This window comes from Theropithecus gelada, chromosome 11 (genome assembly GCF_003255815.1).
Source record: "Theropithecus gelada isolate Dixy chromosome 11, Tgel_1.0, whole genome shotgun sequence".
Lineage (NCBI taxonomy): Eukaryota > Metazoa > Chordata > Mammalia > Primates > Cercopithecidae > Theropithecus > Theropithecus gelada.
Window position 1 is genome coordinate 115,237,596 of NC_037679.1, and position 20,156 is coordinate 115,257,751.

Here is a 20,156-nt window from a genome sequence, read left to right on the forward strand (position 1 = left end):
TGAAAGAGAGACATACCTCACTAAAATCTTTGGAATCTATCTAAAGTAGTGTTAAGAGGAAGTTTACCATGCTAAAGGCCTTCATCAAGAAGGCGGAGAGATTTCAAATTAACAATTTAATCTTGCACTTACACTAACCAGAAAAAAAAAGGACATCCCCCAAGCAAACTGAAAATAAATAAATAAAATCGGAGAAGAACTGAATGAAATTGTGATGCAAAATGTAGACAAAAGATAAATAAAACCAAGAGTTTGTTATTCGAAAGAATATAAAAAGTTTAATAGACTGTTAACTAGATTAACAAATAAAAAAAGGAGATCTAATTAAGCACAATCAGAAATGACAAAGATCACATTACAACAACTCCCATAGAAATGCATTATGAATGCCTCTGTGCACACAGATTAGAAAATCTAGAGGAAATAGAGGCATTCTTGGAAACAACCTCCGAAGATTAAATCAGAAAAAAAGTGAAAACCTGAACAGAATGATAACAAGTTATCAAATTGAATTAATAGTAAAAAACCTACTGACCAAAAAAAGCCCTGGACCAGATGGATTCTCAGCCAAATTCTACTAATTCTAATTTTATTTTATTCTAACATAAAAGTTCATTTTTTTAAAAGTTAAACTTTAAATTTAAGGACAGAAAGACATATATACCTCATATTATGTCATCCGCAGTCAAGAGAAGTGAAAACAAATATGAAGATGTACTATTAAGGCATAACTTTATAAAATTGACTGTAGTACATACTTTACTGCTATAATAATTTCATAGCACCTCCTGTAATTGTAGTAATAAGGCTGTGTTGAAAGCACCTGCTTAAAACACCATGTGACACTAATTATCTCCACATGAACAGTTCCTCTCTCCAGTAAATTGTGGATTGCAGCAAAATCTGATTGCTTGTGATTCTTATGTATTTTTATACTGTTTAGTGCAATACTGTAAAGTTGGAATAACACCATTGGAGCCATATGAATTGTCACTAGTGATGCTGAAACTGCTCCTAAGAAACTGAGAAAGTCACGACATTACAAGAAAAGTTGAATTGCTTGATATATAATGCAGATTGAGGTCTTCAGTTGCCCATTGTTTCAATACAAATGAATCCAGCATAAGGATCATTGTAAAAAACAAAAAAAGGAAAAAGAAAAAAGGAAATTCATGATGGCATTGCTGAGGCTATGCCAGCAGGCACAAAAGCTTGCACTTTTAGTAATATACCATCGTATCTCATATTGAAAATGACATTGTTATGTGGCTGCAAACTTTTATAAGAAAGGCATAACCATAGACTTTAATGTGACTTGAGAAAAAAATGAAGTTATTATATGACCATTTAAAGCAAAGGAAGGTGAGGGATCTAAAGCCGGAGAAACTAATGCAAGCAAAGGATGGTTTGATAATTTTAGAAAAAGATTTGGGTTTAAAATTTTTCAGAATAACAGAAGAAGCAGCTTCTGCCAAATGAGAGAAAGTGAACAAGTTTTCAGATTCCACTAAGAACATCATTGAGAAAGGATATCTGCATGAGCAGGGTTTTAATGCAGATGAAACTGGGGGGAAAAAGCCACAAAGGACATTTATTAATAAAGAAGAGAAGTGAGCACTAGGATTTAAGGCAGGAAGGGATAGATTAAGTCTACTACTCTGTGCAAATGAGGTCAGGCTTATTATCAAAACTGTTCTTATCTACAAAGTTGATAACTCCCAAACCTTGAAGGGAAAAAATAAAAATCAACTGCCAGTCTTCTAGTCATACAAAACGAAGGCCTGAATAATTAGAACTCTTTTTCCGTATTGCTTCCATCAATGCCTTGTTCCGGAAGACAGGAAGTAGCTTGACAGTAAGGGACTGCCTTCACAGTTCTTTTCATATTAGTCAATGCCCCTGGTCACCTAGAACCCCATAAGTTCAACACCAAAGGCATTATAGTGATCTATTTCTTCCACCACAATGTCTCTAATGCAGCCTCTAGATCATGGAGTCATAAGAAACTGCAAAGGATTATTACAGATGATACTCTATGGAAAAGATTGTCAGTGCTATCAAAGAAAATCCTGATAGGCAGAACATCATAAAAGACTCAAAGAATTGCACCACTTAAGATGCTATTGTTGTTGTAGGGGGGAAAAAAAAAAGTGAAAGTCATTAAGTGCAAAACAATACATTTCTACCAGAGAAAATTTTGCTCAGATGTTGCGCATAAATTCGTAGGATTAACATGGCCAATCAAGAAAATTATGAAAGAGATTATAGATATGGAATAAAAGGTGAGGAGTGAAAATTTCAAGATACAGGTATTGGAGAAATTCAAGAGCTAATTCGTACTTCATCAGAGAAATTAACAGATGACTTGATGGAGATGAGTGCCTGAGAACTAGCGTCAGATGATGGAGATGGAGACACAGAAGAAGCAGTGCCAGAAACAAATTGTTATTAGGCTATCTAACAGAAGGATTCTGACAATTCAAGACTGTTTTTGGCTTCTTTTACAACCGGGACTCTTCTCTATTGTGGGCACTGAAACTAAAGCATATGTTGGAAGAAGGATTAGTTCCATTTAGAAAAATTTTTAGAGAAATGACAAAACCACAAAGTCAAATAGAAATTATGATGTATTTCTGAAATAGTTACTGAATGTACTTGCCTCTTTTGCCTTCCCTTCTACCTCCTCTACCTCTTCCACCTCTTCCACCTCTGCTAACCTAGTGAAAGCAAGACCAGTGCCTCCCATTCCTTCTCCTCCTCAGCCTACTTAATGTGAAGAGATGAGAAAGATCTTATCATGTTCCACCTCAACTTAATGAATAGTAAATATGTTTTATTTCCCTGTGATTTTCTTAATAATATTTTTTCTCTAGCTTACTTTATAGTAAGAATACTATGTACAATACGTATAACATACAAAACATGTGTTAATCAACTGTTTATGTAAGGATTCTGATCAACAATAGCTGATATGATTTGGATCTGTGTTCCCGCCAACGTCATGTAGAATTGTAATCCCCAATGATGGAGATGGGACCTGGTGGGAGGTGATTGGGTGATAAAGGTGATTTTTCATGAATAGTTTAACACCATCTCCCTTAATGTTGATCTCATGATACCGAGTGAATTCTCATGAGATTTATTTGCTCAAAAGTGTGTAGCAACTCCCTGCTCTCATCTTCCTCTAGAGACTGCAGAACTCCATAACTGAAACTTTATACCCATTGACAACTCCCTGCTTCCCCTTCCCCTTAATCACTGACAATCACCATTCTACTCTTTGCTTCTATGAGCATTAATGTTTTATGTTTCCTCAAATGAATGTAATCATGCAGTATAGGTCCTTCTGTAACTGGTTCATTTTGCCTAATGTCCTCAAAGTTCATCCAAGTTATCACATATTACAGAATACCCTTCTTTTTAAAGACTGAATAATATTCCATTGTGTGTGTATACAATATTTTCTTTATCCATATATCCCTCAGCAGACATGAGGTTGTTTTTACAGCTAGCTATTATGAATAGCGCTGCAATGGACATGCAAATGCAAATGTCTCTTCAAGATAATGATTTCAATTCTTTTATGTATGTACCCAAACGTGGGATTGCTGCGTCATGTGAGAGTTCTGTATTTAATTTTTGAGGAATCTTTATAATACCTTGTATACTGGCTGTACCTTTTTGTATTCTACCAGCAGTGTACAGTGTTCAAATATCTCCACATTCTTGCAAACACTTTCCTTTCTTTCTCAAATGGTAGCCATTCTACAGGTGTAAGGTGTAGGAGAAGAGTGGATTTGTGCTTTTGATTTGCATTTCCCTGATAAGTGATGTTGAAAATCTTTGTATTGAGCTGTTATTCATTTGTATGTCTTCTTTGGAGAAATTTCTATTCAGGTATGTAGCCTAATTGTGTTTTCAAATTTACTTTTTTTTTTTTTCAGTCAGAGTCTCGCTCTGTCACCCAGGCTGGAGTGCAGTTGTGTGATCTTGGCTCACTACAATCTCTGCCTCCTGGGTTCCAGTGATTCTCCAGCCTCAGCCTCCAGAGTATCTGGGATTACGGGTGCCTCCACCACACCTGGCTAATTTTTGTATTTTCAGTAGAGATGGGGTTTCACCATGTTGGCCAGGCTGGTCTCAAACTCCTGACCTCAGGTGATCCAATTTGTCTTGGCCTCCCAAAGTGCTGGGATTACAGGCATCAGCCACCGAGTGACATATATAAAATTGTATTTTTATCATGTACACTCCAATGTTTTGAAATAAATATATACGTGGAATAAATTTAGCTAATTAACAAATGCATTATCTTACATACTTATTTTTGTAGTGGAAACACTTAACATCTACTCTCTCAGCATATTTCAAAAATACAACATATGGTGGTTAAGAATAGTCACGCTGCTACACAATGAATCTCTGTAATGTATTCCTCCTACCTAATTGTAATTATATATGCTTTGGCCAATATCTCCTCTTGTGGGAGATCTGTCAGAGTGGTGGAAGAAGCTATAGGGAAAGAGCAGACCTTTTGAAAGGTCAGAAAGCTCTGCAAAGCTTCATGGGAGAATAAGCTGATGACAGCTGTTCTCTTACCCTGAGGCAGAGGGCGAGAAATAGGTACAAGGAAGTATAGACGAATTTATCTAAATAGGCTTGTTTACCCATGTTGTCCAGAAACTGACCTTTGACCATCACGCACGTGACTGTTCCCTGTAAGGGGGAACAATAACGTTAATTGCCCACAGATTAACATTATTGGCTCCAGGTTTTCGGCATTGTGTCTATACTAAATAAAAGCGAGAAGCACCAGCTTATTGGGACTGCTGCTCACTCTTCCGCAGTCCCCTAGCCACTCTTTCACTGCATACCTGTGTCTGAGTACTCCTTTCATCCATTGGTAGGCCAGGGTCTGCAGGACGGACCCGACATCCTCAACTCCACTCTTCTCCCAACCACCTGGCTTCTGGTAGCCACCATTCTACTCACTAATAATTAATTAATTTTTATTTCAATAGCTTTTGGGGTAGATGTTGTTTTTAATTACAAGGGTGAATTCTATAATGATGAATTTTGATATTTTAGTGCACCCATACCTGAGTAATGTACATTGTATCCAACATGTAGCTTTTTATCCCTCAGTTCCCTCCCATCTTTCCCCTTCTGAGCCTCCTAAATCCGTCACATCAATCTGTATATCTTTGTATCCTCATGGCTTAGCTCTCAATGATAAGTGAGAACATACAGTATTTGGTTTTCCATTCCTGAGTTACTTCACTTAGAATAATGTCCTCCAGTTCCATCCAAGTTGCTGCAAAATTTTTAATCAAGTTATTATATTTTTGCTATTGAGTTGTAGGATTTCCTCATATGCTTTATAAATTAACCTGTTTTCATATATATATGATTTATAATATTTTATTTTATTCTGCATGTTTCTTTTTTACCCCATTTATTGTCTCTGTTCTGTTCCATTGGTCTATATTTCTGTTTTTATGCTGGTAACATATTGTATTAATTACTATAGTTTTAAAATACATTTTGTAATTAGGAAATGTGAGGCAGCTTTATTCTTTCTCAATGCTTTTTTGGCTATTTGATGTCCTTCTTGGTTCCATATGTATTTTAGAATTGTTTGTTATGAGGCCGGGCGCGGTGGCTCACGCCTGTAATCCCAGCACTTTGGGAGGCCGAGGTGGGCGGATCACAAGGTCAGGAGATCGAGACCATGGTGAAACCCCGTCTCTACTAAAAATACAAAAAATGAGCCGGGCGCGGTGGCGGGCGCCTGTAGTTCCAGCTACTCGGGAGGCTGAGGCAGGAGAATGGCGTGAACCCAGGAGGCGGAGCTTGCAGTGAGCCAGGATCGCGCCACTGCACTCCAGCTTGGGCGACAGAGCGAGACTCCGTCTCAAAAAAAAAAATTAAAAAAAAAAAAAAAAATAAATAAATAAAAATAAATTAAAAAAAAAAAAAAGAATTGTTTGTTATATTTTTGTAAAAATACTGTTGGGCTTTTGATAGGTATTGTATTGAATCTTTACATATATTTGAGTAGTATGGACATTTAATATTAATAAGTCCTTCAATTAATTAACACAGAATGTCTCCCCAATTATTTATGACTTTAATTTCTTTCCTCAGTGTCTTGAAGTATCTTATGCACAAGTCTTTCACCTTCTTAAATTTATTTTTGTGTTTTATTCTTTATGATTGTAGTGTAAATGGAATTGCTTTCCTGATGTCTTTTCAAATAGTACTTGGTTAATGCATAGAAATATAAGTAATATAATGATTTTGTATCCTGCAACTTTACAGAATGTGTTTATTCAATTCTAACAAGTGTCTGTGTGTGTGTGTGTGTGTGTGTGTGTGTGTGTGTGTGTGAGATCTTTAGGGTTTTCTGTATACAAAATCATGCCATCTGCAAGTAGAGGCAATTTTACTTCTTTCTTTCCAGTTTGAATACCTTTTATTTCTTTTTCTTGCTTAGTTGCTCTGGCATAAAATGGCAGGACTATGTTGAATAGAAGTGATGAGAATGGCCATTTTCCTTCGTTCCTGAAAGTTTTCAGTTTTTCACTCTTGAATTTAATGCTTGCTGTGGGCTTTTAAAATATGCATTTCATTTTGTTGAGGCAATTTTTTATCTATTCCTAGCTCATTGAAAGTTTTTATCACAAAACATTGTTGGATTTTATCAAATGCTATTTAACGTCTGCATATATGATCATGTAGATTTTGTCCTTTATTTTGTTAATGTGTTATGTTACACTTGGTGATATTTGTTAAACTTAGCATTTCAGGTATAAATCCCCCTTGAATGTAGTGTAGTGTCCTTTTTATATGCTATTAAATTTGGTTTACTAGTATTGTTTTAGGATTTTTTCCTCTGTCTTCATCAGAGATATTGGTTTGTAGTTTTCTTTTGGTGTCTTTGTCTGGCTTTGGTATGAGAATAATGCTGGCCTCATAAAATTAGTTTGAAGACGTTCTCTTCACTTTAATTTTTGGCAAGAGATTAGAATGGATTGCCATTAATATTTTCTTTAGCTATTTAGTAACACGCACCAGTAAAGCTATCTGCTCCTAAGTTTTTTTGTTGAGAGGTATTTGATTATTAATTCAATATTTTTATTAGTTGTAAATCTCTTTATATTTTCTATATTTTCTGTGTTTTATGTCTCCAGGAATTTATTTTTTCTTTCTTATCTAATTTTTGATGTGTAATTTCTCATAGCAGTCTCTTATGATTGTTTTATTTTTCTAGCATCAATTGAATGTCTCCACATTCAGCTCTTGTTTTGTTTGAGTCTTTTCTCTTTTGCTTAGTCTAAAGTTTGTCAATTTTGCTTATCTTTCAAAAAGATCAACACTTAGTTGTGTTGATATAATTTTTTTCCCTATTCTTTATTTATTTCTTCTCTAATCTTTTTTCTTCTGCTGCTAACTTTGGCCTTAGTTTGTTTTTCTTTTTATAATTTTGTGAGGTGTAAAATAGGTTGTTTATCTGAGATAATTCTTTACTTTTTACTAGCATAATTATGTTTTTTATCAGTGTGTATTAAGTGTGTATAATTATGATATTTATCAGTGTGTATTAAGAGCAAACAATGCCAGATGCTGCTAGTGACCATAAATTAGAGAAATAACCTCTGTTTTTTGAATATGGAAATAAAATTTACCCTACAAATGTAGATATTTATTACTAAACACTTCCCTCTTACTACTGTTCTTGCTGCATCTCATATTTTAGAATGTTTTGTTTTTGATTCTCTTTGTATCTAAATATTTTCTAATTTCCCTTTTGATTTCTTTGACAATTTAATTATTGAAAAGTTTGTTAATATCCATATTTTTACAATTTTCTACTTTTCTCTTTGATACTAATTTCTAGTTTTATTCCATTGTAGTTAGAAAAAAAATTGGTATGATTTTAATTTTAAATTTATCAAGACCTGTTGCATGATGTAACATGTGATCTATCTTAGAAAATGTTCCATTTCTGTTTGAAAAGAGTATACATTCTGTTTTTACTGAGTGAAGTATTCTCTATGTGTCTGTTATGTTCAATTGATCTATAATGTTGTTGAAGTCCTCTGTTTCCTCATTTGATATTCTCTCTGGTTATTCTATTTATAATTGAAAGTGAGATATTATGACATCAGCCTACTATGGAGGGCTCACTGTAATACACTATTTTATATAAGAGACTTGAGCATCCTTGAATTTTGGTATCCATAGGGAGTCCTAGAACCATTGCTCACAGATACCAAGAGATGATTGTATTGTATTTCTCTATATTTCTCTTTTCAGTTCTGTCTATGTTTGCTTTATAGCTTTTGGGTTTTTGAGATTGAGTGAATATATTGGGTTGTATATTCCTGGTGAATTCACTTAAAAATCATTCTATAATGTCTTTTTGCAACTTGAGACAGTTTTTTACTTAAACTCTTTTTCTTTCTTTGACAAATAGGTTGCAAATTTTCCAAACTTTTATGCTCTGCTTCCCCTTTAAATATAACTTTCTACTTTAGGTCATGTCTTTGCTCTCATATCTGAGCATTGCAGGTTGGAAGCAACCAACTTATATCCTTAATGCTTTACTGCTTAGAAATTTCTTCCATCAGATATTCTAAGTCATCACTCTTTAGTTCAAACTTCCACAGATCCCCTAGGGTATGAACACAATGCAGCCAAGTACTTTGCTAAGGCATAAGAAGAGTGACTTTTGCTCCAGCTCCCAATAACTGTCATTTCCATTTGAGACCTTGTCAGCATGAACTTCATTGTCCATGTCACGATCTGCATTTTGGTCATAATCATTTATCCAGTTTCCAAGAAGTTTCAAACTTTCCCTCCTCTTCTTATCTTCTTCTGAGTCCTCCAAACTCTTGTAAGCTCTGCTCATTACCTAGTTCCAAAGTCAATTCCACATTTTCAGGTATCCTTATAGCAATGTCCCACTTCTTGGTAACAATTTTCTGTGTTAGGCCAGTCTGGCATTCTTATACAAGAATACGTGAGACTGGGTAATTTCTCAAGTAAAGAGGTTTAATTGGCTCATGATTCTGCAAGCTGTACAAGCATGGCACTGGCATTCTCTCAGCTTCTGAGGAGACCTCAAGGAGCTTTTACTCTTGGCAGAAGTTAAAGCAGGAGCAGACACATCACATGTTGAGAGAAAGAGCAAGAGGGAGGCGAGGTGCCACACACTTTTTAAGCAATCAGATCTTCTGAGAACTCATTCACTATTGCAAGGACAGCACCAAGCAATGAAGGATCAACCCCTATGACCCAAACACCTCCCACCAGGCCCTACCTCCAACATTGGATATTACATTTCGGCATGAGATTTGAACAGAACAAATACCCAAACCATATCAGCCTCCAAGTCTTCACGAACTGGTATTATATAGGAGAAAACTTTCATCGTTCAACCCAGGCAGAGCTTCTGTCGGCCTCTCAAATTTTGATTCTTGTTTAAACTGCTATCTTTTTGTTAGGAACTTCCAGAATCTAGAGTATGTAGGGTCTCATGAGCACTTTTAGACAGTGGACAGAGAAGCCTGTCACTTGGTCAACTCTCAGAAAATTTTGATTATTTCACATGCTATACAATTTTTTGCCTTCCCAAGGAGAATTTGAAAACTGAAGTGTTTTCTTTATTTTTTGTTCGTTTGTTTGTTTGTTTGTTTGTTTGTTTCCTTTTATTTTTTACCTCCTCACTCTGCATAGAACTGGGAGCAGGGAGGATCTGTGGCAAGTGCTCATTTGCTAATTTAAGCCACCATTTTTGCATTCTTTGTAGCCCATTGGAAGCAAGCATATGCCTAGCCCCAAGATAGGCAAGACAATGACCAGCTGCTGGAGTTGGACACAGAAAAGATGAAATGTTAGGTGTGTAGTCGAAATATTTTCCTCCCCATAGAGAAGCTGGAGTTAAGTTTTTGTTTTTAAGTTTTTTTAACTTGGTCACTCTGCCCTAAGCTATGGGCCAGGAGCTATGGAAATGCTTACATACTAGTTCAAGCTGCCATCTTTGTTTTCTGTAGCCTCCAAAGGTCTGGTATGTGCTGGGTCCTGTCAACACTTCAAGATGGGTGATATAGAAGACAGTCGCAAGAGTAGTACCTGAAAAGTTACAATTTTGGATGTTCAGTCCCACTCTGTCTCTCCGCAGGGATAAGCTGGAGATGCGGTTTTCTTATATTCAATCTCTGTTGAGCCAGGGAAAAGAGCTATTGCAAGTGTTCGTATACACTTTCAAATTTCTAGTTCTTCTTGAAGGCATGGTATTATAATGAGGAGAGGAACAGCAAAAAGGTGTCTCCAATCTTCTTAAAAGTGTCAATGTAGCTAATATTGCACATTCCTGGGGTACAGTGGCCTGTCAACTAGTTTCTGGATTTTTCACTAATGGAATTGATCTGCATATTATTGTTGAATCAGTATGTTCATGAAAGAAAAAAGGGTCCAGTCCTTCCTATTATGCTATCTTGCTGATAACTCACTTAGGCTTTCTTATTACTTAGATTGTTTACTTTATACTTGTTAAAAGAATGCATTTACCCTTGAGATATAGCATTTACAGAGTACTCTTATTCAAGATTTAAAGAAAAATACGATTGAAATAAAATGGTTAAACTATCCTTAACATTTAGAGTCTTAACTCTTCAGGGTTACTTTTAAACTCATATTTTCTTATCCTCTGTGCTGTCAAGAGAGTTGGAAATACTTATTTCAGGCATGGTGGGAAGCCCCTGTATTGGCTCAGTGGATTTCTTGCAAACTGCTTACATTTCATTGCTGACCCTTTCTTGATTTTATTAGCTTATGCCAATAGACATTTTCAGACAACAATGAGATGTCATAGTTCTTCCACAGGTAGTTATTAAATGGTCTGCAAGCTTAAATGTCCAGTGATAGAAATTGTCCAGTCATGTAATCAGAAAAGCCATCAGTGCACACAAGCTCAGGCAATGACAACAATATCATGACTGATTCCTAGACAGTATCAGTTGCATTATGTCATCAAATGTTAGACTGATCCTAGTCTCAGAGATGACAAAAAATTAAAATAAAAAAAATCATGTCTTGGAATTGAGGAAATTTAGTTTACTTTCTTCATACCATTACTTCCCTGAAACTATTGTATTTCAAAATGATTTTTGACTGGCTTCTTTAATTATTTATTCTAGGCACTGTCAGGATAACTCCCAATGATTCTCGTTGGGTTGGAGCTTGGTGGCTTAATTTCCTTGTGTCTGGATTATTCTCCATTATTTCTTCCATACCATTCTTTTTCTTGCCCCAAACTCCAAATAAACCACAAAAAGAAAGAAAAGCTTCATTATCTTTGCCTGTGTTGGAAACAAATGATGGAAAGAGTCAAACAGCTAATTTGACCAGTCGAGGAAAAAATATTACCAAAAATGTGACTGGTAAGTATTTTACATTTATTGTCAATTTGGAGTTGTTAATCTCAACGAAAAGGAAGAATGAGTATTCCAAAATAATAAAGCATACCCAACTCATCTGGAGTTGGCCTTCTTTTGCACTAAATTTAGATAAATTATTTTTCTAAAACTACTATTAAAGTTAACATATATATCTTGAGCACATAACAAGTGGAAGAGAATTAGGTTTGGGCTTTTTAGCAGGGAGAAACCAACCAAAGTTCACAAACATCCATTTTTTTATGAGCCAAGTACTATATATTAATTTTAATATTATATGATCTAAACTGGGAGAGTTCAAAGAATTATAATATTTCATTTCTTCATTTATTCAACAAATGGTACCAGGAACTGTACTATGCCCTGGTAATAAAACATTACCTCTATTTTTCAAGAACCTAGTGGGCGATACTGAGAAATATATAGACAATAGCAATATAGTGCCTTAAGTAACATGGTGAAATTAAACTTAACTATTCTCAGGAGAAGGAAGTCAGGAGAAGTTTCTCCCTAGGTAATTAGAGTAATATTTCTTTTGGTAATTATCTATCTATCTATCTTATCTAAATATTCAAAATAAAGTGGAACCTAGGGTGGTAGTTAAGATAATTAGAGTTAGTAATGTAAATTGGGATGCATCAGCATTTGATAGTGCCTCCTCATTTGAATATAAGCCCTGGGACTAATGGAGAACCATTGAGTCAATAAACAAAGAGAATGACTTGGCAGCAGTCAGAGCAAGATATGTGAATCAGTGAGGTGTTGACAGCAGTTTTCAGATTAGGGAGAAATGGTGAAATAGTAAAAGCCAAAGCAGTGCAACACCTAAACCCTTGGCATCTTTTTCAAGTTTTCTTTAAAGTAAGATGACAAATTCTCCAGTGTAACCTACGTTCTTGCTTTCATCAGGTCTTTTACTTATTACTTTATTGTTATTTTCTCCTTTCTATCACACTAACCCAAGAGCAATGGTGTTCTGGTACTCTTTATATTGGCTCATAGCAGAGGACTGTTAAGTTTCAGCTACATTGATAGGTTGAAATTGTTCATGGCAAGAGAATTACCATGATTTATTACCATGAAATTGGGATATACTACAAGCAGAAGTTTGTTACCTAAGAATCAGATGTTAAACATTTATGTTTTTCAAATTTAACGTTCACACTAAAAGTACTGTACCAATAATTTTCATTTTGTATGTTTCTACTCTGCCAAATCAAATCTTCAAAAAATATTAGATTGTCTAAACCTATAAGGCGCAGGGTTGACTGTGATCCAAAAAGAACAGAGAGGATACTGAAGATGTAAAAAGAGGACAGTTGCAGACATAATCTCTATTATGAACAGTTTTTGTAGGAATGACCCTAATAAAGAGGATCTTAAGTATGTATCTGTTAGGAATGGATAAAATAAGAACATATAGTCAGAAAAAAAATATTGAATTTATTCCGTATGCTCTTGAATAGAACTAAAACTGATTAGAAAGAAAAGATGATTTCAGTTCATTACAAAAACAGTGTGTGAACAATGAGAACTTTTCAAAAGTGGAGCAAATTGCTTCCTGAGGTACTCAGTTTAATGCCACTTAAGTTGTTTATTGATCCACTTATTAATGATATATAGTAGATCACGACCATACAGAAGTTTACACTGGATGACATCGAATTTCTCATCCTCAAAAATGCAATGATTGTGTGAATGTATATACTCCATTTCTGTTGAAGAAAGGCCACAACTGACTTATGATACTTACAAATCAGGGACGGTTCTTCATGACTGCGGAGACCTGTGGAGAGAAATGTGGCACTTTTGCCTAAGAATTTTAAATGTTTTTTATTCCTACTCTACATTTTCTTACCTCTCCTTTTTTTCTCTTCTGTGTCTTTTCTCTAACTCCCTTTTCTCCTTATTTTAAGCGGATGCAACTCTTTTGTAGCTGACATTAGATGGATGTCTTAGTTCTGACCATATCTAATGAAAATCTTTAGAGATTTAAATAGAGAAAAATATTTCAAAGCCCGTATTCATCCATCTCTCAGTAACCATATCTTGGCTGTGTCTTGATAAACTCTGATACTTCCTACTGTTTTTCTAAGTAGTTCCTTCTACTTTTAACTCCTATTACAGCTAGTTGACCTGGTGATCACAGCTCCAAATGACATAATTTCTACCATGAACAGAAGTTAGAAGCTTGTTACCACAGCTGTTTGTAGGGATAGGTGGTTGTATTATTACTATTATAATACTACTTGGGACACAACATTATCTCCTGGCTGTTTTCCTTGTATCTTAAGACAGAGGGTTAATGATATTGCCAAATTTACTGAGAAAGTATGTTATGGTAGAAAAGCTGTATATTAGAGAAACAAGAGGTCTGAGTGCTCATACTAAATTAATCTTTAAGAATTTTGAACCTTAATGTTCTTATTTCTGTGAGTTTTGGATTATGCTGTCTTTACATTTCCATTTAATAGTTATATTTTTAATATAATATATAATTAAGTACTAAAAAATAAGAAACATCATATGTCTTTTTCACTTTTTTGTTTGTTTGTTTTTGGTTTTGTTTGTTTGTTTGAGATGGAGTCTTGCTCTGTTGCCTAGGCTAGAGTGTAGTGTCACCATCTCAGCTCACTGCAACCTTTGCCTCTCGAGTTCAAGCGATTCTCCTGCCTCAGCCTACCGAGTAGCTGAGATTACAGGTGTGTACCATCATGATGGCTAAAATTTGTATTTTTAGTAGAGACGGGGTTTCACCATGTTGGTCAGGCTGGTCTCGAACTCCTGGCCCCAGGTGATATATCCGCCTCGGCCTCCCAAAGTGCTAGGATTACAGGAGTGAGCCACTGTGCCTGGCCTTCACTTTTGTTTTTTGAACAATTAGCATATTGTCTGGTACCCAGTTGAAAACCTAACATTTGTTGAATGAATGAATAAGTGAATTAATATGTTTGCAATAGTATTGTAAAGTACCCAGGATAACCAAATATTAAGTGAAGAAAGCAAGTTACAAAGCAGCAGTTATGTACGACCCTATTTGAGGGTAAAATAAACTCATAAATATTAATATTCGTATGGAAAATTTTGAAAGGATACATTTAAAAACTGTGAACAGCCTGTGGTATTGCAGGCTATTCTCACTCTTTGCATTGTGTGTTTATAGAATTTTAAATCTTACACGACTTACGTTCACAAGTTTTAGGTATAAATATATGTCTAAGTTACATTCAAATATTTTCTTTATTTTTACAATTTTATAGGTTTTTTCCGGTCTTTTAAAAGCATCCTTACTAATCCCCTGTATGTTGTATTTGTGCTTTTGACGGTGTTACAAATAAGCAGCTATATTGGTGGTTTTACTTATGTCTTCAAATATGTAGAGCAAGAGTATGGTCAGCCTTCATCTAAGACTAACGTCTTATTGGGTAAGACATATTTTTTACTTGTGTGCTTAATAAGTGAAATACTACTAAGTACTGTATTCCAAGTGACATTTTATTGTAAAAGTGACTTTGTATTTTAGTAATACAAAATAACTATAATTTTCTTGTATTCTTTCTCAAATGCTATTAAACATATGAAACTTGTGATGTCATTATTGCTCTGCATTTGAAGTTGTATCTTATTTTAGATGAGTTCCTGAAGAAAATGTTGCAAATAAATGGAAAATTTAGAGGTAATATCTGTATAATTGGAACTTATAATTTAGTGCTGAGATCCTGAGACAAACCCTTTTGTAATTATAATCATTATAATTCTATAATTTATGGACTTTGAAATCAAGACTCAGTTACTTACAAAAATATGACACTGATAGTTCCAGAGTATCAATTTAAATACATCAAAATATGCATAATTCAAAACAAATATCATATTTTACAGAGTATTTTTTGCTACAATATCTATTTTCAATGGCATATTTAGATGTGCTTATTAAGGAAAGTTTCCTTGTATTATTCTTCCCACAACTCTAGTATTGTAGACACATTATAGAAATTCAATAAATATATGATGAATTAGACAACTTATCATGTGGTATGTAACTAGGTCATAAGTAAACAAGAAAACGAATGTACTGAAGCAGGAGACCAAGCTTCCAGATAATCTCTTTACTGATCTCTTTGTAGATCTTAAAATCTAAAGATAGTGTTTTGACTCCCAGTAACCTAGCCTGAGCTTTTTCCTAGAGAAGACTTCATCTTCAATAACTCTTACTAGACAATGATATGGAAAAGTTACAGGAGGGATTAAACATTATTAATCCTGTGTGTAGACCTATTTGTCAATTCAGGTTCTATATGTTTTTTAATAAATGACAAAGATATATTAATTATTCTATTGTTAAGCTCTGGGCAGATTTAGTGTGAATTATTGAGGGTTAGAACTCTATGTGAGAGAGGTAAAAGGCTTTAGATGAATTTCCATAAGCAGAAAGATGGTGTTTTGTTGTTGTTGATTTCCAGAAAAACAAAATTGCCTCATAGAAATTATCTGCTCCAACAAACAAATATCCTTAGCCACTGCCTTTTGCTATTGAGGGAACCAAACTGTCATCATTGGCAGGAACAAATTACATGGATCTCCTACCAGCATCCTGCTCTGTCATTCTTCTTTTTAAAAAGTAATAAGATTGGCATTCTACTATAAAGACACATACACACATATGTTTATTGCAGCACTATTTACAATAGCAAAGACTTGGAACCAACCCAAATGACCACCAATGATAGACTGGATAAAGAAAATGTGGCACATATACACCATGGAATACTATGCAGCCATAAAAAATAAAGCGTTTATGTCCTTTGTGGGGCATGGGTGAAGCTGGAAACCATCATTCTCAGCAAACTAACACAGGAACAGAAAACCAAACACTGCATGTTCTCACTCACAAGTGGGAGTTGAACAATGAGAACACATGGACACAGGGAGGGAAACATCACACACCGGGCCTGTTGGGGAGTAGGGGGCAAGGGGAGGAAGAGCATTAGAACAAATACCTAATGCATCCAGGGGTTAAAACCTAGATGACAGGTTGATAGGTGCGGCAAACCTCAATGGCACATGTATGTGTATGTAACAAACATGCACGTCCTGCACATGTATCCCAGAATTTAAAGTGAAATTTTAAAAAGAAGTAATAATATTGAATAAATTTGATTGACATACACTGTGTTTCATCTATAAAGACATATCAGAAAACCTATATATGTTTACAAATTTTTTTCTTTTTTTTTTCTAGGAATTGTAACCCTACCTATTTTTGCAAGTGGAATGTTTTTAGGAGGATATATCATTAAAAAATTCAAATTGAACCCAATTGGAATTGCCAAATTCTCATTTTTTACTGCTGTCATGTCATTGTTCTTTTACCTATTATATTTTTTCATACTCTGTGAAAATAAATCAGTTGCCGGCCTAACCATGACCTATGATGGGTTTGTATATATCACTATATCAATTGCATAATACGTTAACCATCTAATTAAGAATCTCTGTATAAGTAATACAAGGCAGAAAACAATTTTAACTAAACTTTCTTTAAGTTAAGAGAAATTTCAATTTAAAATTTTTTTAAATATCTGTTTCTTAAGACCTCAAACACATTCTTTTATTCATCCATTAAAAAGAAGCAACATAGGTTGTAATAATAACTATTATTTATGTGGTACTTACAGTTAGTAGAGAGTACTTTTATCCTTATTTTATGAATGGGAAAAGTAAGGCTTAGAGAAATACATGGATTACACAGCTAGCATTGTTAAGATTCTAATTCAAATTTGGGGTTTTTTTAAGTCTAAAACTCTTAGTCTTAACCACCACTGTAATCTTGGATGGATCACAAGAGTCACATAAATGGCATTATCCAAAAGTGACTAAACAACTTTTATCTACAGTTCATATTGATGTTTAACAACTGCCTTTACAAAAGAAGACATTTAATGTTGTACCAAATTTTCTTTTTTGCAAGCTAATATTGTTTTTTCTCATATTATCTACATTGGAAGTAGCATTAAGAAATATTCTATATATAATTGCATATTAGACATTGAAGAATCTTTACTTTTCCACGAATACTATGTATAGCAAAGTATTTTTAGTGCAACAGTCTCCACCTCAAATCAAGGGCAAGAATGCTATGCAATTTTCTAATAATCTCCTGAATATAGTGCACAAGTTCAATACTATTTTTATAATAATACTAAGAGATTATTTGCCTTTTTATTCTCATGCTCTCCTGGCAGTATAGTGATATTTTCTAATGCTCCAAGGTATGTTGTTAATTCATCAGTCTGACTGCTAACAATGTGTGTGCTTATGTACTTTCGTGTATTAAAATTTTCTTAGTATTACTTTCTAATATACATGTCAAGAGATCAACTTAATTTAACAAAATCCCTTTGGAACAGGCCCTCAATCTTTTATAAGAGTGTGAAGGACTTCTGAGAACCAATATTTTTTTCCAAAAAAAAACCCTGTGAGGTTGACATCATTATCTATGACTTACAAATGGCAAAACTGATTTTAGAAAGAAGTACCAGAACTAATATAAACACAGATGTGACTGATTGCAATATCTGGACTGGGTCATTGTCTTAGTCCATTTAGGCTGCAAAATTCCAGGTAGCTTATTAATACACAGAATTTTTCAAGATTCTAAAGGCTGGAACATGTAAAACCAAGGTGATGGCAGATCTGGTGTCTGGGGAGGGCCCATTTCTTAATTCATAGATGGTACCTTCTCATTGTGTCGAGGCATGGTGGATGGAACAGGCAAAGGGTCAGTAATTCCATTCATGAGTACTCATCCTCATGACCTTATCACTTGCTAGAGGCCTGACTTCATAAAGTCTTCATATACGAGATTAGTTTTCAATCTATGAATTTGGGGGTCGCAAACATTCTGACTACAGTAGTCGTAAACCATTCTGCTTAACCACTCCAAGTAGTATTTCCTCAAGCAGAATATGCTTTTTAATAAAATTATTGATAACGTAATTTCTGAAGTATAAATCTTAGTTTTTCTTTTAAATTATGTGCTCATTCAAAGATAACACATCAATCCTCAATTATTATCAAACATTTGAAAGAAAATTTTTTTAATGTTTAAGCAGAAATGAATTATACAAAAAATATATTTTATAATTTTAGCTATGGCATAATCATATTTTATAATTTATAACCATTTTATAAAGGAAATCAGTATAAAGTGTACTATAGTTTTATTATAAAAATATACCCAGTTTTTCTAGCCTTTTTCTATTATTCTTGATTTTTCATTTTGTAGAGGCTCTGCTTTAAGCATGTCTGATTTTTTTCTTACACATTACAATAGAGATTTTTAAATTCAACCTAGTTAAATAGCATTCATAGACTCACAAGACTTTACAGTGAGCTGAGAGGAATGTCAGTCTAATGTCATCACCTTACTGAAGAGAAACTCAGTCTCAGAAAACAGACGTAACTTATCTAATGTGAAATTTCTTGATAGAATTATAACAACTTCTTGTCTAAGTCTTACTTAATATCTTTGGTTTATTTTTACATTTTGCTTTTTCTAAGTCACAAGTCATGTCTTAGCAAAAATGGAGAGCATAAAATAAATAAGCACTAAAACAAACTTTGCCATTTCACATCATCAAAGCAAATTTCTTCATATAAAGAAAAATTCTTTATCTTCTCTTTTTCTTTTCCCTCTTTCTCTGCTTCCACTTCTTCCTTCTCCTGCCCTTCTTTGTCTTTTTCTTCTCTCACTCTCTCTTTTTGATATATGTCTATCATGTATTTCCAGAAATAATCCAGTGACATCTCATAGAGATGTACCACTTTCTTATTGCAACTCAGACTGCAATTGTGATGAAAGTCAATGGGAACCAGTCTGTGGAAACAATGGAATAACTTACATCTCACCTTGTCTAGCGGGTTGCAAATCTTCAAGTGGCAATAAAAAGTCTACAGTGAGTATTAGTTTTTACTTTCCTCTCCTTATTCAAAAGCAAGGATTAGATTGAACAATTTTTTACCAAATCTTTCTGTAACTGTAAACTGTAAGGACTGCATTTAAAAGATAAAAGAGAAAGTTTCCAATATTATCTGTTATTGTGATGGGTGTGATGTTGTATAAACAAAGTTTTATATAAAAGTCTGTTTAGGGCAAAATCAGGTTTTTCTGTTACTTGAATTCTAATTGGAGATCACTCCACTTTTTTCCTTTGAGATTATAAGACTATGATCTTTTAGAATTTGAATACCTTTAGAATATCTAAAAAGCACCTAATTTGACTGAAGCCTATAATTTTCATTACTTTATCCCTCAGAATTCAGGAAAATGTCCTGAGTTAACCCATTATTAGCACTTCCTATCTTACTAAGACAAAAATCAATATGCAATGTTATATTCAGATTCTGATCTGTTTAGCTCTGGGATCACTACCCTTTTTAATTTCTAAGAAATTAATCAAGGCTTCATGCTCACTTAACTGCCCTATTCTTGATTTTCTATTTTGATTTTTCCAAAACTGGCACTTCTACCCAAGATAATGTAGTATCCTGCTCACCTATTGCCAATATATCCCACAGAAATGTCATTTCTTTCTTCTCGCAAAACCTTTCTTTCCATGTGAACTATGGTTTTTCTCTAATCTCCTAAGTAGTTCCCTATCATCGGGAATGGGTTATGGTGTTTTCCACTCA

General features: G+C 34.3%; 1 protein-coding gene across 2 annotated transcripts in view; it reads left to right on the forward strand.

Moving 5' to 3' along the window:
• SLCO1B1 (solute carrier organic anion transporter family member 1B1) overlaps positions 1–20,156 on the forward strand; it is a 97,658-nt gene that overhangs the window by 57,070 nt on the left and 20,432 nt on the right. For both annotated transcript variants that reach the window (XM_025401664.1, XM_025401665.1), the window contains 4 exons: positions 11,205–11,447; positions 14,723–14,887; positions 16,705–16,900; positions 19,255–19,420. In XM_025401664.1, coding sequence (XP_025257449.1) covers positions 11,205–11,447; positions 14,723–14,887; positions 16,705–16,900; positions 19,255–19,420 — 770 coding nt within the window. The remainder of the gene's footprint in view (positions 1–11,204; positions 11,448–14,722; positions 14,888–16,704; positions 16,901–19,254; positions 19,421–20,156) is intronic.